General features: G+C 47.0%; 1 protein-coding gene across 15 annotated transcripts; it reads left to right on the top strand.

The window, feature by feature from the left end:
- Nucleotides 1-248: 248 nt before the first annotated feature.
- On the top strand, nt 249-7,314 carry LOC123137215 (uncharacterized). 15 transcript variants are annotated; one of them, XM_044556849.1, is made up of 13 exons: nt 254-1,000; nt 1,203-1,338; nt 2,590-2,705; nt 3,963-3,996; nt 4,092-4,169; nt 4,265-4,357; nt 4,445-4,698; nt 4,787-4,996; nt 5,085-5,177; nt 5,260-5,361; nt 5,527-5,991; nt 6,078-6,242; nt 7,098-7,314. In XM_044556849.1, exons 3-13 carry the CDS (start codon nt 2,661-2,663, stop codon nt 7,110-7,112), a joined length of 1,554 nt encoding a protein of 517 aa, XP_044412784.1. In that variant the 5' UTR covers nt 254-1,000; nt 1,203-1,338; nt 2,590-2,660; the 3' UTR covers nt 7,113-7,314. The 15 variants fall into 15 exon arrangements, 14 of the variants coding, with proteins under 14 accessions (XP_044412788.1, XP_044412789.1, XP_044412783.1 ...); XM_044556847.1 differs by having other exon boundaries at nt 4,256-4,357; XM_044556853.1 differs by having other exon boundaries at nt 249-1,000; nt 1,203-2,705; nt 4,256-4,357; nt 6,141-6,242.
- The last annotated feature ends 11,531 nt before the right edge of the window (nt 7,315-18,845 follow it).

The following is an 18,845-nucleotide window of genomic DNA, read 5'->3' as shown; positions in this document are numbered from 1 at the left end:
ACTATACAAATATTGACGACGAAAACCTTACAGGGAAGGGCGTCGGCTCGCCCCTTCACAATTCTCGGATTTGGTGTTTTTTTCACCACGATATAACTTTTTATAAATAAATTTCGGAATCTATAACTCCTAACTTCTGAAAGACCCATAATTTAGAATCTCTGTGCCATTGATTACAGGCACGAATGTCATAGCAACTGAGGTCCGACACGTCACGTTTTGTTTTCGTTCGGTAAATCAGTCTAAAACAGGCTTCATCCCGAACGCCAGCATCAATCCTATCTTCTTCTCCCCTTGCTCCACCGCTCAGAGCACACTGCTCTGTCTCCGCCACGCAATACAGAGAGGAGTGGCCTTCGCCGGCGACGAGGCTCCTCCCTGACCAGATCCCGCCACAGTCGCGGCGGCAGGGGTCGAGGACGACGACCACGAGGGATCCGCGGAGGGGGCCAGGGATTTGGCGTTCGCTACAGCCGAGCACCAGGTACTACCGCGCTACGACTCAGCTCCTCGCCGACCGGAGCGAGGTGCCGTCGCGGTCCGATGCCGAGCGCCGCCGCGAGCACCAGGCCGCCGCGCTCGGGGCGACGCTGCCCGCACCATCCCTGCGATGCGCCCACCTCCAACCCGGCGGCGATGGCGATGTCCGCGAGGCCCTGGGCGCGAGGGAGGCGATGGAGACCAGCTGAAGCGGCAGCGCCGTCATCCTACACCGGGAGGCGGGGCCTGGTGGCGCACGAGGCTGCGGGACGCGGAAGGGGGAGAAGCAAGGGAGGTACTGTTCGAGGAGGCGGGGCGCGGAGGGAGAGAGCAGTGGAGGTGCTGACGCTGACGCCGCGGCGCTTCATGGAGGTCAACTAGGAGGTGGACGAGGCCTTGCAGCTCGCAGCCGACCTGCTCGCCGATGCGCCAATAGGGATCTGCTCGGCGGCGGGGATGCCGTTTTCTTCTAGTGATGTGCGGATGGTGAACTGCTCGCCGGGATTCACCCCGAGCCCAGGTATTCCGCCGCCTCCTAGTAGCCGCCCGAGCTGTTCTCATGTGCCTTGCCGTTAGCTGAGCTCTCCTACTGCTACTGACCTGGGACGAGCACAACAGTAGAGCACATGCGTGCAGATTTAGTTAGAACAGGAAGTTTCGTCACAAAGAATGGTTCAGGTTCAGCTTAATGTACACTGAAACTTTGCACTTTTGTTGTACAGGGAGTGGGAGTATCGGGGATAGGATATGTGCATCGAGCAGAGGGGGCTGGTGTTCACTTCAGGTTTCTTGCCTCAGTCGGATCAGTTCTGGAGTCCTTGATCTCCTCGTCCTTTTTCAACAGCTTTACGTGGGAAGGTATTGGATATTACTAAAAGTTTAGGAGAGCAAATGTATGATAGACAAATATGCAAAATAAGAATGAACTCTTTTTTAGTTGTTCGGTAGCACATCATACACTGATTGCACTGAAACAGGAATTGCTAGACTATTGATGGAGAAGATCATGTGTCCCCTTTTTTTTATGTTGTCTAGCAGTGACTTGGGAATTTGTTTAGTAGTGACATGCCAATTTGTTTGACTTTAGATTTCTGGTTCACATGGGTACACATTGGGTACATCTTGACAATATTTTTTCTGGAATAGTTTCTTTTGAGCATGGCAAATTGTGTAGAACATGATATTTAGTACAATATGGCAAATTGGCAACTAGTGTGTAGTGTTTAGCACTGTTTAGTGTTGTTTGTCCTCCTGCGAGAATTATATTCAGTAATTTGCCATGGCATTTGTCCTCCTGTATTTAGTCTGTAGTGCAAATTTTGTAAACTTGCCATGTGATCAGTACATACAAACTCTAGCTTTGAAATGAATCATGAATCGAATTTTCTCTAGATTTTGCCATGAATCAGAAGTATATATTGTTGAACACTGTTTTGCCATGGCAAAAAGGATTTTATAGCTTTTGGCATGCCTCTAATATAGCTTTTTCCATGTCACCACTATAACTTTTGGCATGACATACACATATTTTTTTTTACCATGGCAAATTTGCTAATCTGTTTGCCATGCCTCTAATATAGTTTTCGCCATGTCACCACTACAACTTTGGCCATGTTCACATGGAGTAGTAAAAATAAAAACAAATTTGAGTTGATTGTAGAAATATGTGTTTGTTTCCCTTTTTTTGACTTTGTAGGATTGATGATGACCACATTAAGCATTGCAACTTTTAACAGATTTGATTTTGCTTTTGTACTTACTACTGCAAATCCACCCAGGTAATTTTGCCATGTCAATTAACATGCAGTATGTTCGTGCCATGGAAAATTTGCATTCTTTTTCATTTCATTTACACGGCAAGTCTTCAAAACATTTTAGTATTCCCTCCATCTCGAAATATATCTACAACCTAGAAAATTACCTAAAAACTAATTACTTTTTTTAAACAGAAAGAGTTACTTTCCCACCACCTAATTTAGGTGTACTGTTTTTTGCGCCAATATTTTTTAACCTCCCGCTAAAAGGTCCCAAATTAGCGTCTTTGTTCCCACCAAAAAATTAGCTTCCCGCTAAATACCTTCCTAACAACCCACGAATATATAATTCTAGACCAAACGACGGCGTCTTCACGAGCGATTGGATCTGAGCTCTCGTCTCGGTTCATCTGTGCTGCCGGCGTCATGACGGCGTCAATAGAGCGAACCACGTCAGGTGCACGGCGTCAGGTTAGTCCTCCTCCCGATCTCCTCCATCGCTGAAAAATCCAGTCCTCCTCGATCTCCCCCTCCCCCCTCTCCTCTGCGCCCGCCTCCGTCCGGGATCAAACCCCCCTCCCCCACGAGCTCCTCATCGATGCGCGGCTCTCTCAATCCTGATCCATTCAGAGGGGCTGCCCCTTCTCTCCTTCGATCGCCGCTTGGCCGTAGAAAAGAAGTTAGGGCAGGGGACATGCCGCCGCCGGTGGCATTTTCCCATCGCGCCTCGATTTGGCCGCCTCGGCGGAGGCGCTCGCGGCCTGGAGGGTCGGCGCAGCGCCTCACCTTGGCATGGAGGCTGGCCGCCATGGAGCTCGCCTCGGCCTTGAACTGGGGCTCGACGGGGCCTCCCGGCCCGGTTCATGGCCGCAGCCGTCTCGGCTGTGCACGCCGGCGTTGTGACATGGTGGCCAGGCGCTGGTTACTGCCGCACCCGACCCCAGCGTGCCCGAGGTGCCTGCAGGCCTCTCCACCATCTCTGCTCCTGTTTCGCTCTGTTTCCTCGTGGACCCCAAAGGGGGTCGTGAGCATTAGATTGGTTTTTGAGCACTAGATCCATTAACTGAAAGATATAGACATACTCTGTAATCTGTATGTGCAAAGCTAGCTAGCTTGCATTTTTATTAGATAAGTGCCGGCTTCCTGAGTTCAATCCCCCAACTAATAATGGTGCCAAATACCAGGTTTTTTTCTACATACATGGATGCTTTCATGATCCACTTTACATTTGTTTCCCCCTGGGTTCAGTCTGAATCTTTACATTACACTTAGAATCCTACCATCACCGTCACTGTCACTCTGCATACAACATTAATTCTTATATCTGAATCAGGTTGATTAGCTTTCGATGTAATATTATCCGGCTTGCCGAAAATAAATCCACATTCTTACACTCTGGTTTCTTCTTATACATCCTACAGTCACTTTCTTATAAATATTTTTTAGCAATTAGCGTAGATCGAGATGAGTTTCTTTCAACACATTTTAAGACATAATGTCATATATTAGATGTTATATGTGCGTCAACAGAGCAGAGCATTCAGGTTTAGTCATCATCTGCATTGCATTTGATTCAGATTACTATAAGCTGATTTTTAATAGATATTTGGTCTTACACGAGTCACATTGCATTTTTTTCCTATAGATTCAGAGTAGTATTTTCATGAACCTATCACTAATACTTTGCCTTTCATGTTCATTCACATATGTCTGGTTTACCCACACAAGGGCACAATGATGAATTTTACGGAGGATGCTCCTGGTACACAACATCCTTACTTCATAATCACCTATCTGAATGATGCAGAACATCAATGCTTTGTTAATGCTAAGTCCCATGATTGTTTTTGTGTGCAGTAAAGAAATGCTCTGTTCTCTTAACAAGGATGGAAAGTATAACGGCATACAAAAACCAACGTGGACAACCCAAATCTGGTAAATTATTTAGCATTTCCTATAATGCATAAAATCTTGGTGTGGGTTAAATAGCTAAACCTTCAAGACTACTAAATCTTTTATAGCAACTCCAGAACAATCTGACATTCCAGTGTCTGCTAATGACATGTGTTCCCTTGCTGAATGGCCATCCCATGCTCGCCGCAATCGTGCGCGACTACAGGATGGTACTTGCTTTCGTTTACATTTGTGTCATCATTTCTTACAATCTAATGCTGAGTAATATAATTTTTCTTGTATGATTTGGGCTGTAGAAGCTGGTGGACAGAAGAAGAAAGGGCGAGGTGTTCTAAAAGGTTTTAAAGCATCTAAGAAGCGTTTTGCCAATGGATCTGCAAAGCTAAATATTACATTCTCTGAAAAATTGGGTGGTACAGTAGGAATGAACTATCGTTCGTTCAAGGATGACGTGGTTGTCATAATGAAAAGAAAGTTACCACTCATTGGAGCGAGGACGTGGTCGGACATTCACCCTACCATTCATCGACTCATTGTTGCAGATATAATAGTGCGTACAATATTTTTCACATGTGTTATCTTATTTTACCATCGATAATGCACTGCTTATGTATATTTATTTGCTGTATGCTTTACAGGACAGATGGGACCTGGAAGATACACCAGAAACAGAAGAAAAAGTTCTCAAAATTGCGAAAGAGAGATATAGAGGCTGGCGATCAACTCTAAGCTCCACTTACAAGGCATACAAAACAGATGCAGCTAGATTGGCTAATCTGCCTGAAGATTTACAACCAGAAGAGTGGGAATGGATGATTGAGTACTTTGGCATTGATTCAAAATTTCAGGTTATCTCTAAGGTCACGGTTAGTCTATTATGTGTTAAGGTGAAATGGCTAGTCTCATTGGTTATATCTGGTTTCAATGAATTGATAGGAACACAGCCAAAAGAACGCTGATAACCGTAAGAAACAGAAGACAAAACATATAATCGGAACAAAATCTTACTCGCAAGTTAGTTTTGAGAAGGTACAAGTCCAATTAAATATGTATGCCTTGCTGCTAAATATGGTGTCATGTTTCAAGCATCTCATTGTTATATTACTTGCAGAGAAACTTAGAAACTGGAGAAGAGCCAGATTGTATTGCTCTATGGGAACTCACCCACACAAACAATGGAACATGGTCTAACACAGATTCCCAGAAAGTTTACGTGAGTACACTGACTTTTGGTTATTCTATAGTTAGTCAATGATGTGCATTCGGCATGTTTCATCATCAGATGCGATTATTCATGCGTTGGGTCGTGTTATTCTTGATTCATCTTTTATAGTGTCAATATTGATGCTGCATCTATAATTGTTCCTATCATTTTTAGGACCAAGCACTTGAAGAGGTTAAAAACAAAGAAGCTGAAACTAAAGGTCCACTTTCAAGTGAGCAGAAAAACAATGTTTTCCAGACCGCTTACAAAGACACTCTAGAATGCAAGTCATCGCAGCCTCGTGGGTACGGATACATGGACAAAACTTCAACTGGTTCTAAAAAGTTCCGTATCCAGATTGAAGAGCAAGCTCGTGCTACAGCAGCCACCCAGGAGCGAAACTCTCAGCTCAGCCAGCAGGTCAATGACTTAGAAGATCAACTACAAGCTGAACGTGCTAACACACAAGAGAGGATTAACTTGGAGCGTGCTGAGAGAGAACAACTTGAGGAGAGGTTAAAAGAAGAGCGTGTTGAAAGGGAAAGATTGTTGCAAGAGGAGCGAACATCAAGACTGGAATTTGAAAAAAACATGATGGCAAAGTTTGTAGAATTGAGCAAACAGATAGAAACCCAACAGGTGATGGTGATTACAGTCATATGCTTCTGACCTTGTAAGATTTATGTTGCTTACTTGCATTGCTAAAAGTGGACTTCTATTTACAGGTTCCTACGAAGAGGGTTGACAAAGAAAATAGTAATCCAAACTTGCAAAATATTCTTTCACAGACATCTAGTCCTAATAAGACTCCAGGTTCAAGGCCGACTGCTATTTCTTCAAATGCGCTCATACAAGCTGCAGCAAGGCAATCTCGAATGTATAAAGCAATGGTAAGTCACAACCTTGCTTTCTCTTCATGTTCACCTGCATTTTATATGTCATTGGTCTTCATAATTAGCTAGCTGCTTCTTCTCTTTTACCATGTGTTGTTGCTGCATCGAGTCACAACTTAAACAAAATACAAATATGTGCTAGCTAGGGACATGAACTTAACTGAAACTATACATCTAGTCATAACTTAAATCAATAGCAGGAGCTTTTAGTAGATGTACGATCGGACGATGGTACCATTCTGTATGCATGAGCAGGATGTCATGATCATGCGCGTGATGCCTTCGCTGATGAGTCCACTGCAATGTCCCATGTAGTATCTCTTCCTGTTGATATAGGGGTTGTGAGGGTCGTTTTTTAAACGGACTCGCAACTCCTGATGGAAGCACTTAATATCAATAAGGTGGACTCGTCGGCCTATGCTGCTGTTATTGAGGATACCAAGTATCCGCTCATATTATGGTTTTCTTATTATGAAATAAATGTATGTCGTCGCTCGGCAAACTTTGTTGCTCATGAGCTTGCTAGTCTTGATAGGATGTTAGAACCTAACTGGAATGGGGGGCCGATGTACTAGCCCTTGTGGCTGCTCTGTGTTTTGGGTGATTCAGTCCAACACCATTAAGTTAAAAGCAATGTTTTTCTCTCAAAAAATTCTTTTAGTAGATGTACTTTAGGTTATGCCTTAGCCATTCACACTTGTATAGTTGTTCTGATGCCTTAGTTACATGCTTGCTGACACAGTATTAGCTAGTTAGTCTGGCAATAGTTTTTAACAATGGAGCTGGCATAATTGTATGGCGTATGTTATGTTTGACTCATTAACTACAACTTTTTTTATTTCTTGATTGCAGGATCCAAAGAACTAGCTGGACTGGACTCTAGATCACAGGCAGTTTAGTCTTCGAAGTTAATTAGGATGGCTAAATTACATTTGAGTTTTATTTGATGGATATTTTCTATCAGAAGTATGAATTGTATGAATCTACATATTATATGTATGGTTTTGAATATTGTAATTAAAACCTTGTAATTTTTTTTACGATTGCAATAGACTATTACCACAACCCATTTTTGGTTGCCACATGCTAGCACCACTAAAAATATAGTGTTGCATCATATCTCAGTTGCTACGCCTATCTGTTTTGTTGCACTAGAATGTTGCAACGGAGCACTTTATATTGTTGTAATAGCTTTGCGCCACAAAAAATTTCATGATGCGATAACAGTTTAGCGCCATCAAAGTAAGTTTGTTGAAATAGAGTATCGCCACGGAAAGTTTAAGTTGTCGCAATAATTTCTCGCTACAAAGATGTTATTTGTTGTGATACCTATTTGTCACCATCAAAAGAAGTAAGTTGCAATTTCCTGTTACGACGATTGGAATATTTGTTGCCATAAGTTAATGCCACAAGCGCAGTGGGTCGTGGCAACATGCCTAATGCCATGAAAACAAGAATTGTTGCCATAGTTTATTGCCACAAGTATATTGGATCGTGGCAACATGCCTGATGCCACAAAAATAAGGATTGTTGCCATAGTTTGTTGCCACAATTGATTATTGCCACGAAAGAGTAATGCGCCACGAAATGGCCGTCGTTGGCATAGGTTGTTGCCACAAATGTCTATCGCCACGACATATCAGTATCCACAATTCGGTACATGTTGCATTAAAGCTATCTCCACAAAGCAAATTGTGGCATCAGGTGAGTGTTGCCACGGGGAAACATGTGGCAAGTTCCCACATGGATGTTGCAATAGCACACTTTATTGCCACAATTGCCTTTTCGTGGTAATAACCTATTACCATGTGTCCAGTTGCAACGGCTGCCAACGAATGTCGTTTCGTGGCAATAGGTACTTATCTCCACAAAACAGCATGTATTGCAACAATTTTTTTGTTGCAATAGACCCGGATCCTTGTAGTGATTCAAGGTTGATCAAGACTAAGTCAAGAGTGAATCAAGTTGATCAACTCACAAAGCGTAGAAGATGTACCGAGAGGGATCAAGTGATCCCATGGTATGGTAAGCATTGTCCATTGCACTTTGTGTACTAACCCATGATCTATGTGAGAGTTCCATGTGGGGTTAGGTACGTGTCCATGGGCTTGCGTCAAGAGGAAGATATCATACAACCCATGGAAAGGATGACATCAAGTGGTGATCGTCATCAAGATTGCCGTGTGCAAGTTCAAGTGGAGAATCACGAAGAGATCAAGTGCTTGAATCTTTCCATCCATTGTGGTGTCAATGGACTTGTGAAGATGTGTCAAAGAGTGGCTCACCCATAGTGGACTATGGGGGAGCAATCATCTAGTCTTCATCGAGCCAACGCAATCAAGAAAGGTGGTCCAACTTGAGGGAGTCAAGATCGTCATCATCTAGCTCAAGTGGACCATGTGCAAGGCAAAGGTTTTGCCCTTGATAGTTTATCTATTTTACCAGTCTCATGGTGGTAGTTGGGAGACCGGGCTATAGGATCGTTTGCCGTACTATCAAGGGGGGCTCTCAAGTTGGTGGCTTGATCGTATCGTTAGTAGAGAGCTCAAACCATTGCATCCTTGCATCATGTTTCTTGATTCTTGTTTAGTTCTCTTTGTGAGTCTTAGAGCTTATGGTCATCTTGATGACAAGCTTGAGTTCATCGAAAACGGAGTTCGCATGCGTCTTCTATGATGTTTTCGGAGTTGGAGGTTTTACCGGTCTTATCCAAGGAAGGGTTCTCACCTTTTTCTTATGGGCCTTTTCTATTTTGCTTCTTATTGATATTTATTTCAATATTGTGTTAGCCCTTGTATCTAGCTTTCCAACAAATTTGGTTTCATCGAATTCGGAGTCCGTTTGCAAAAGTTGTGGCAGTTTTGGTGTTCTGAAAAGGCTGCAGCGGTACTACCGCGAATTAGAGCGGATGTAATTTTTTACTACCGCTCCAGAGCGGTACTACCGCGGCTCCTACAACGGTAGTACCGCTCCGGACCAAAAAACTCGTCCCATGTCCTGCGGAGGTAGGTACGGAAGTATTTTTTTTGTACCACAAGCAGTAGTACCGCGATCCCTAGCGGTAGTACCGTGAGGACGAGCGGTAGTACCGCTGCGTGCGGGTTGTGAGCATAACGGTTGGATTTTCCCCCACCTATAAAAGGGGGTCTTCTTCCCCATTGAATCTTATCCTTTGAGATCGTGTTCTTCCCCCATTGTTGACCTTCTTCGAGCTTGCTAACTCTCAATCCCTCCATGGATTTTTGCTAGTTTTTGAGGGAAAAGAGAGAGGAGATCTAGATCCACATTTCCACCAATCACTTTCTCCTTTTTGTGAGGGGAACCCTTTGGATCTAGATCTTGGAGTTCTTCGTGTTCTTCTTTCGTTCTTCCTCTCATTTTCCTCCCTAGCATTAGTTGCTTTGGTGGGATTTGGGAGAGAAGGACTTGGGTACTCCGTGTGTCCTTGCCATTGCATTTGGTGCATCGGTTTGAGTTCTCTACGGTGATACGTGGAAGTGAAGTTTGAGAAGCTTATTACTCTTGGGTGCTTGGTGCCCTTGAGCTTGTTCCTCTTGGGTGCTTGGGCACCCTAGACGGTTGGTGGTGTTCGGAGCTCAATCAATGTGGTGTAAAGCTTCGGGCAAGCGTCGGGGTCTCCAATTAGGTTGTGGAGATCGCCCCGAGCATTTTGACGGGTTCCGGTGACCGCCCCCAAGGGTTGCCAAAGTGTACGGGTTCGATGACCGCCCCCAAGGGTTGCCATTTGTACGGGTTCGGTGACCGCCCTCAAGGGTCCCTTAGTGGAATCACGACATCTTGCATTGTGCGAGGGCGTGAGGAGATTACGGTGGCCCTAGTGGCTTCTTGGGGAGCATTGTGCCTCCACACCGCTCCAAACGGAGATTAGCATCCGCAAGGGTGTGAACTTCGGGATACATCGTCATCTCCGCGTGCCTCGGTTATCTCTTACCTGAGCCCTTTACTTATGCACTTTACTTTGTGATAGCAATATTGTTCTTTGTCATATATCTTGCTATCACATAGTTGCTTATCTTGCTTAGCATAAGTTGTTGGTGCACATAGGTGAGCCTAGTTGTTTTAGGTTTTGTGCTTGACAAATTAACCGTTAGGTTTATTCCGCATTTGTTCAAGCCTAAACCGTAATTATTTTAAAGCGCCTATTCACCACTCCTCTAGGCGACATCCTCGATCTTTCACTCGGCCAATCATGTTGTAATTGATTGTCCACCTAGTTCGCTTCAACTTGAACATCGAAATTATTCAGCTGCTTCTATAATCCGATGCCTTTGCACTATTTCTTCTTCTGGTTGAGCATTGTTACTCACAACAGATTCTTTGTGGTCAGCCATATCCTTTGGTGGATTATTATCTGACCGTTCCTGCCTATTCTCAAATCCTTGAGTTCTTCCCCTGATACATAATGTCTTTGATAAATTGTATCATCTGCTTATTATCAACCATGCTCTGCTATTGAGCTGATGTTATATGCTCTAGAACTTAGTGGTATATGTTCCTAAGATACCCCTACGGGTTGAATCTATGCCTTCCCTAATCCGAGTAAACTCGAAAGAGATGTGAGTCATACTCTTCTGGTGCTTCACCAGATAAATCTTTCGCACTAAAAATTCTTTGAAAACGAGGAGTGAATGAAAGGTTATGCATTGAAGAAGTGGGAGTCGACCTTGAACTTTAGTGTTCATGCCCATGGGCCCGATGTAGAACGTATCATGGAAGCTGCTCGTAAAAACAATTACCCCTTGTTATAAGTTCATCTTGTATCGGTGGTTTGATCATTCATAACCGTGGTTCCGACCATACTTTCTCCTTAATTCCATTTCCCGGACAAGTTAAAATACTTGTCTCCTGCAAGTCATTTCACCTGTCCAACCTCTAATTTGACCTACCTTCAAGTATTGCCTCATGTTATCTCGAGGATATCGTGTCATTGCACTACCTCTTGTAAATTCTTAATTGAAGTGTTACTCCATCACATCATTCCTAGCATGACCGGCTATGTTTTTATCGTGCCAACTTTTAACTGTGCTACCTCGTCCTTATTCCTGGAGCACAACTTTTTGACGATGAGCAAAGCTTACGACGATCTTCCTCATCTTGTCATTCCACCTTGAGCAACAAGCTTGAATCCAAGCTCGTGTCGTATACGTGGTTCCAATAGCCTTTGCTTCATCATTCCTTTTGCTTGAGGTCGTTGCTGCTCAATGGCATCTTCATAGAGCCTATCGACAAAATTTGTCGTGATCACCATCAATATATTGCATTGTTCTAAGATATGAATCGAAATCTTGAGGAGAAATACCATCCTTACCCGTCGATGATTCGTGTTGTCATCGACACCATCCTTGACTTCCTGCCAATACCGACTTGGTCATGTTTTGTTTATATGTTACATTTCTTGACATTCTTGGAATTGTTCCTTTGTACTTCTTGTGACCTTCAGATTCAATCTTGCTTGAAACACCATGTTAATGTTACCTCGAAGCATGACTGTGGTATGCCGAACAACAATAAGAACATTGGAAGTGCATTGCCAAATGTGTCTTGCTCTATTACCCAAACACCGTGGTATGGATAACATCATGAATTCCCTTGCCCTTTTTTCCAAATGGTGATGTACTTGTTGATCTAACATGTATATCATGCTCTACTCTTCCTTGGGAAAAGATACCCTCCTAAATCTTGTGTATAAACACATTTTCCTTTCCATTGGTTTGCTTAACCTTTCTTGTGATATATATATATGTTATAAGCAGAAATAATTCCCTGCTTATGGAAACACCTCGGTTTACAACTCTGTCAGTGTGACCCTGTTAATATTGCTGACGACATCCTGGTAACCCCCGATGGACGAGAACTTTGCCTATTGGTCTGCCTCGTTCAACGAGAAGGAAAATGGTTCTCTTCGTCCCTCGCCCTTGGTACCAACATTGTTGCCAACATAACTGACATGCTATCCTCTGACATGCCTTGCTATCATGACCGTGCAAGATGTCAGCACCCTTCCTACTTTTAACCCACATGGTGGGTCCATAACCCACAGTTCCACATGATCGAAACCTGACTCTCATGTACATCCCTGTTTTCCAAAATTGTTCCTCGCACTTGGCTTCATATGTAAATCACAAGCCACATTCCTAGCGATCTATTCTGGTATCAGACGCACTACCCATTCCCACTGCTCTGAACCCATTTCACCCTCTATTTCAGGCAACGAACAATTGCCTACCCGGTTGAAGCTTCTTATTGCATGTCCTTACCTTGTTCTTGACGACTTTCTCGAATTTTGACTCGAGAGGTGCCTCCATGCCATGTTCACTGAGATAGCCCCTAGGTACCTATCTTGTGCTGAGCTTCGTCCTTCCCGAGTCTTCCCCCCCTTACTCCTCCCCTTAAATCTCGGGACGAGATTTCTTGTAGTGGAGGAGATTTGTAACATCCCCAGCATCACACTACAGTAATCCCTTATGATCAGTGCCAAGTCATCTTGATTTACAAAGCTTAATCATCTTGGGGTAATATCTCAGCTCAAATCCCTTCTCTGAATTCTATTCAAATTCAAAGTGAAATTTGAAGTTGCAAAAACTTGTTGGAAAAATGTTCATTATTTAGAAAATATTCCAAAACAATTGATGTTAAGAAAAAGAACATTACTATGTTGTTAAAATGAGCAGTAGCAATTAATCCAGTGCAATTCTAGCATTTTAAAATGCTACTCCAATTATGAAAATTCCAAATGGATTCAAATAAATCCCAAGCTTATGGTGGCAGTGCACCACTACCCCTAGTATTTGTTTTCACGAGTGGCACATTTTTGCAAAAGATAATTACTGCAAAAGAAAATGCAAAAGGCTACTGTTAAATGAAAACAGAAAAGTTTTAAAAGAAAAAGAAAAGAGGAAAGGAAGCCCCTGCCTCCCTGGGCCTTGGCCCATCCGGACCAGCCGGCCCAACCTAGACGGCCCACCTCCCTGGTCGCTCTCCCGTCCCCCTGTTCAACCGACCGAGGGCGCGCGCCCGCGCGTCGCCACCGGACCACCTCGCCGTCGATGAGGATAAGGCCGCCAGCGCCCCGACGCCTCGGGCCTCCTCCCCCACCTACCTCCATCCACTTGCCTGCTCCCTGCCTCACTCGCTCGCCTCTCCCTCTCCTCTCGTCCCGATCTGGACCTCCCGCGCGCCGTCGTCGCCGCTGTCTACCACCACCGCGGCCACCGCCCATCCCGCGCGTCGCCAGCACGTCCACGAGACGCGTCGTCGACCTCTACCTCGACTACGCCTCGCCATCGAGCTTGGGAACGACCGCATGGTCGGGATCAAGCTCGTCCCCATCTTCTCTGTCGCCGGTGACCGCCGTCGTCTCCGGCCACCTCTGCGCTCCTAAGCTGTCACAGACTTTTCGGAGCCGCACGGTGAGATCCTCCCTCCCTCTATTCTTCTCCTCGCACCACGTGGTTCACCCTAGCTAGCTCGTCACCGTTGCTGTGAGCTCGTCGCCGCAGATCACCTCACCGTCGTGGCCATTGTGGCCCGAGCTCGCATCCGAGTTCGTAGCCAAGCTCCCGGGGCTCGTAGGAGCCCAAATATGCTCTCCGCATCGCTTGTCGCGCCCCACATCGCTGTAGCCACCAACGCTCGATTCCGGCGTCCGCCGCCGACGACCTAGCGCTCGACTCCATCTGTTTTAGCTCGCACTAAGCCCACATATCGACGCGGGACGTTGTTCCTGTTCGAACGCGACCAACCGCCGTCGATTTGGTCGCCGGACGACGAAACCCGAGCCCCTCCCGCACGCGCCGCCGCGTTTTGGGTCGCCGGAGCTGTCTCCGGCGCCGTCGCCGACGTGGCCTGGTAGGTGGGTCATCTGTGCCACTGACGCTGGGCCCCACGGGTCCCCTTTGACTGGTTTGACCAGTTAACATGCTGACTGGGCACTCTGACCCACTAACACGCGGGCCCCGCTAGCTTAAACGTTTTAAAAATAAATAAATCTGCTAATTAAAATATGTGAATTAATTAGCAATTAGTTAGTCACTGACACCAGGGGCCCACCCCTCTAATTAGCCTGTTAGATTAGTTTAATCCACTGTTAAGCTTACAGTGGCTGACATGTGGGCACCACCTGTCTGGTTTGACTGGTCAGCCGACCTGTTGACCTGCTGGCGTCAGCATTGCATCATGCTGACGTCATATTCCTTTTCTGTTAATATTAATAATTCCAGAATATGGTTTAATCTTTGAAAAATCATAGAGTTTAAACCGTAACTCCGATGAAAATGGTTTCTACATGAAAGTTGCTCAGAAAAATCCAACGAATCCGAATACGCCCTCCTCATACCTATCACATGCCCCTAACTATCTGAACATGGAACATTCTCCCTCCGGTTATTTGTTTGACACAGGTCCGGAACCGGGAATACATTCCCGGTTGAATTCCCCCTTCACCTACACCTTGTAGCCATACATTAGGTCACACCCGGCACAACATATTGCCAAGTTATGCTTTGTGATGCTATGTTTGCTTTATATTTACTGTTTCTTCCCCCTCTTCTCTCTGGTAGACCCCGAGACTGATGCTGCCCCTGTGATCGACTACGTCGATGACGACCCCTCCTTGCCAAAGCAACCAGGCAAGCCCCCCCTTTGATCATCCCGATATCGCCCATTCTATACTCTCATGCTTGCATTAGATTTTGCTACTCTTATTGTTTGCTCCTATTCTGATGCATAGCCTGCTTTTGTACCTGCTTATTGATACCTACCTGCTTATTCTAAACTGCTTAGTATAGGTTGGTTAGTGATCCATCAGTGACCCACACACCTTGTCCTTGTTGCCCCTGCTTCATCATCGAAGACCCAATCAACGGGATCGAAGACCAGGCCCCGACACCGCATCTCACTTTCCCCTTAGTTGCTCGACACTACTGGGTTCCTATCGAGTGCCGAGGGTGAGACCTCTACATCACTTCTGTTGTTAACCCTGTAGTGTAGTTATTCGGTCGTGGTCATTGAGGGTGATTCCGTCTTAACCACTTCCGATACGACTCTATCATGCAACCCCTCAAGTGTGAACCTCGGGGGTGGTTCCTCTTACGTTCACCTTGATGATTACATCGAGTGGAATTCACCGGGGGTGATTCCTCGGGTTTTCCCCTTGACGTTTGGACACATGGATACTTGGACTTTTCAGCTGTTACTTGGAAAGGCTGGTCGACCCTGAGGGGTACCCGCGAGTGATGTGGAGACGGGTTGACCTGGGGGGTGCCCGCGAGATAATTACGAGGCGTGGCCGGGCATTCCTAGCCCTTGCCGCAAGTCCTCGAGATGGGGCAACGGGGTCACATCTTTCGTGAGTCTCTGCTTGTTACCGCGCGTTCCTAATCCACTACGATTTGGATATTTGATCCAAGGGGCCTCTGGCCTGATAGCACTAACCATCACGTGGACATAGTATGGGCGTTCTGCATCGTATACATCAGCCGAAGCTTAATAGACGTCAGCGACTGAGCGGTGCACGCCGGGTTGGACTGCGTAAGGACCTGCCTTGTTGAAGGAGGTAGCTAGGTCTGCTCACCGGCCGCCCACGCAATGTGAAGGAGTTCCCGGGGAGATGGCCCATGACCCCTGGGGGCATAGGTTTAGTCTGGCGTGCTGACCTCTCTATTAAGCCTAGGTCGGGTTGCGGCGTATTGTTTGGCCGAGGCCGGGCATGACCCAGGAAAGTGTATCCGGCCGGAGTTAATCAAGCGTGGTGGGTAAGTTGGTGCACCCCTGCAGGGAAGGAAACATCTATCGATAGCCTGTCATACGGTAACGGACACTTGGAGTTGTATCCCGATCGATACAACTAGAACTAGATACTTGTGATGAGAATTGGATGGTGATGAGAATTGGATTGTGATGACAATTGGATAGTATGGCTCTGGGATTGCTTTCTCGCAGGGAGTCGAGAAAGGATCTCTGGCCGAGGTTGATAACACTACTACTACTTTACTTTATGCTACTCTATTCCCTCCTGTTGCTGCAAGATGGTGGTTTCCAGAAGATGCTAGTCTTCGAAAGGACTAGGCCTTCTCTCTATTCTGGCATTTCTGCAACCCAGTCCACATATACAGCCTTCCTTTGATAATGTTGCATATGTAGTGTAGATCCTTGCTTGCGAGTACTTTGGATGAGTACTCACGGTTGCCTTGCTCCCTCTTTTCCCCCTTTTCCATTCTTCTGAGTGACGCAACCAGATGATGGAGTCCAGGAGCCAGATGACACCTTTGACGACTGCTACTACCCCGAGGGTGCCTACTACCACATGACGGAGACCGTCGATGACCAGGAGTAGTTAGGAGGCTCCCAAGCAGGAGGCCTTGCCTTTTCGATCGCTGTTGCTTTTGTGCTAGCCTTCTTAAGGCAAACTTGTTTAACTTATGTCTGTACTCAGATATTGTTGCTTCCGCTGACTCTTGTGTTTTCGAGCTTATGTATTCGAGCCCTCGAGCCCCCCTGGCTTGTAATATAAAGCTTGTATTATTTTAATTTGTGTCTAGAGTTGGGTTGTGATATCTTCCCGTGAGTCCTTGATCTTGATCGTACACATTTGCGTGTATGATTAGTGTATGATTGAATCGAGGGCATCACACCTATGCCCCAAAAACTCCTCCTCGCGCTATTGGTGGCCTCACGCAAGCTGCGACACTACTTCCAAGGCCATCCCATCAGGGTCGTCTCAGCATACCCCTTGGAAAGGGTACTCAGGAGCCCCAACTCGGCTGGAAGAGTCGCTGAGTGGAACATCGAACTGCAAGCATTTCAGCTAGAATTCAGCACGACCAGAGTCATCAAGGGGGCTGCACTTGCAGATTTCATGGCAGAATGGGCAGAGGCGCCAGGCCTCGAGGCTGGCGAGGCTCGATCAGTCTCCTCGGGAAGCGAGGCACCGAACGGCTGGGTCATGTACTTCGACGGGGCGTTCTCCCGACACGGCGCAGGGGCTGGCGCAGTGCTCGTATCGCCCACTCAAGACAAGCTCTACTACGCCGTACAACTCAGTTTCCAGCACGGAGAAAAGGTCTCCAACAACATAGCAGAGTACGAAGGCCTGATAGCAGGCCTGAAAGCCGCAGTCTCCTTGGGGGTAAAGCGCCTCATCATCAAGGGTGATTCACAACTCCTCGTCTACTTCTCCAACAAGGTATACGAGCCGAAGGACGAGCACATGGAAGCCTATCTTGCGAGGTTCGCAGTATGGAGAAGCAGTTCTGGGGGCTGGAGTTGTAGCATGTGCCTCGCGGCACCATCAAGAGGCTGATGACATCGCCAAGAGGGCATCCAGGCGACTGCCTCAGGAGCCTGGCGTCTTCGAGGAGCGACTCTTCAAGCCCTCAGTTGCACCATCACTATCAAGCACGGCGCAACCTCGGGAAGAGCTCCCTCAGCTGCCTGCCTCGGGAGCCCCGGTCTGTGGCCCGGCCTCAGGGGCATGCCTGCTCCTGGCGTTGGAGCCTCAGGAAGGATGCTGAATCACAGAGCTCAGGAACTACTTGACACAAGGGACCCTGCCGGAGAAGGAGGAGGAAGCGGAGCGTGTGGTGCGGCAGGCCACGGCCTACTGCATCAAGGATGGAGAGCTCTACCGAAGGCGACCAAATGATGTGTCCTTGCGTTGCATTTCCAGAGAGCAAGGGAAGGAGCTACTGGCAGACATACACGATGGAGACTGTGGGCATCACTCATCATCACGGACCCTCGTTGGCAAGGCGTTCCGCAGCTGGTTCTATTGGCCCACGGCACTCAGTGACGCCGTTGAGCTGGTGAAGGCTTGTGAGGCCTGCCAATTCCATGCCAAGCAGATCCATCAGCCGGCGGGGGGTCTGCAGACTATACCCCTCTCATGGTCATTTGCGGTTTGGGGCTGGATATTCTGGGCCGTTCCCTCGGGCGCCAGGGGCCTATCGCTATCTCTATGTTGCCGTGGACAAGTTCACCAAGTGGGCTGAGGTGGAAGCTGTCCAAACCATCCCCGCGGGCTCCGCAGTCAAGTTCATCAAGGGCCTCGTGAGCTGATTTGGGGTGCCTAACCACATCATCACCGACAACGGTTCGCAATTCACCAGTAACCTCTTCAAAACATACCGTGCTAACCTTGGAACACAGATATGCTACGCTTCGGTAGCACACCCCCGGAGCAACGACCAGGCTGAGCGAGCCAACGCGGAGGTCCTGAGGGGCCTCAAAACCACGACCTTCAAGAACAAGCTGGAGGCCTGCGGCAGGGGCTGGTACGACGAGCTCCAGTCTGTGATGTGGTCTATCTGCACGACCGCGGCCAAACCAACTGGCGAGACTCCATTCTTCCTCGTCTACGGAGCTGAGGCCGTCCTCCCTCACGAGGTCAGGCGTCGTTCCGCACGAGTCCTGGTGTTCGACGAGGCGCAGCAGGACGCCATGCGAGGGACGGATCTCATGTTGAGGGAGGATCGCCGTCGAGAGGCCGCACTGCGAGCGGCAAGGTATCAACAGGCGCTGCGACAATACCACTACCGCAACATCTGCCCCAGGACTCTTGAGGTAGGGGACCTCGTGCTCAGA

Source organism: Triticum aestivum, chromosome 6B (assembly GCF_018294505.1).
Source record: "Triticum aestivum cultivar Chinese Spring chromosome 6B, IWGSC CS RefSeq v2.1, whole genome shotgun sequence".
NCBI classification, from domain to species: domain Eukaryota; kingdom Viridiplantae; phylum Streptophyta; class Magnoliopsida; order Poales; family Poaceae; genus Triticum; species Triticum aestivum.
Note: the sequence above shows the minus strand (reverse complement) of the source record. Positions and strands in the feature narration are given on the sequence as shown.

Excerpts from the sequence above, each read along its gene's own strand:
- LOC123137215 (XM_044556847.1), top strand. The coding sequence starts at position 2,661 with ATGACGGCGTCAATAGAGCGAACCACGTCAGGTGCACGGCGTCAG. Across the intron at positions 5,178-5,259 it reads CGCAAGTTAGTTTTGAGAAG|AGAAACTTAGAAACTGGAGA; the intron begins GTACAAGTCCAA and ends TATTACTTGCAG. Across the intron at positions 5,362-5,526 it reads CAGATTCCCAGAAAGTTTAC|GACCAAGCACTTGAAGAGGT; the intron begins GTGAGTACACTG and ends TATCATTTTTAG.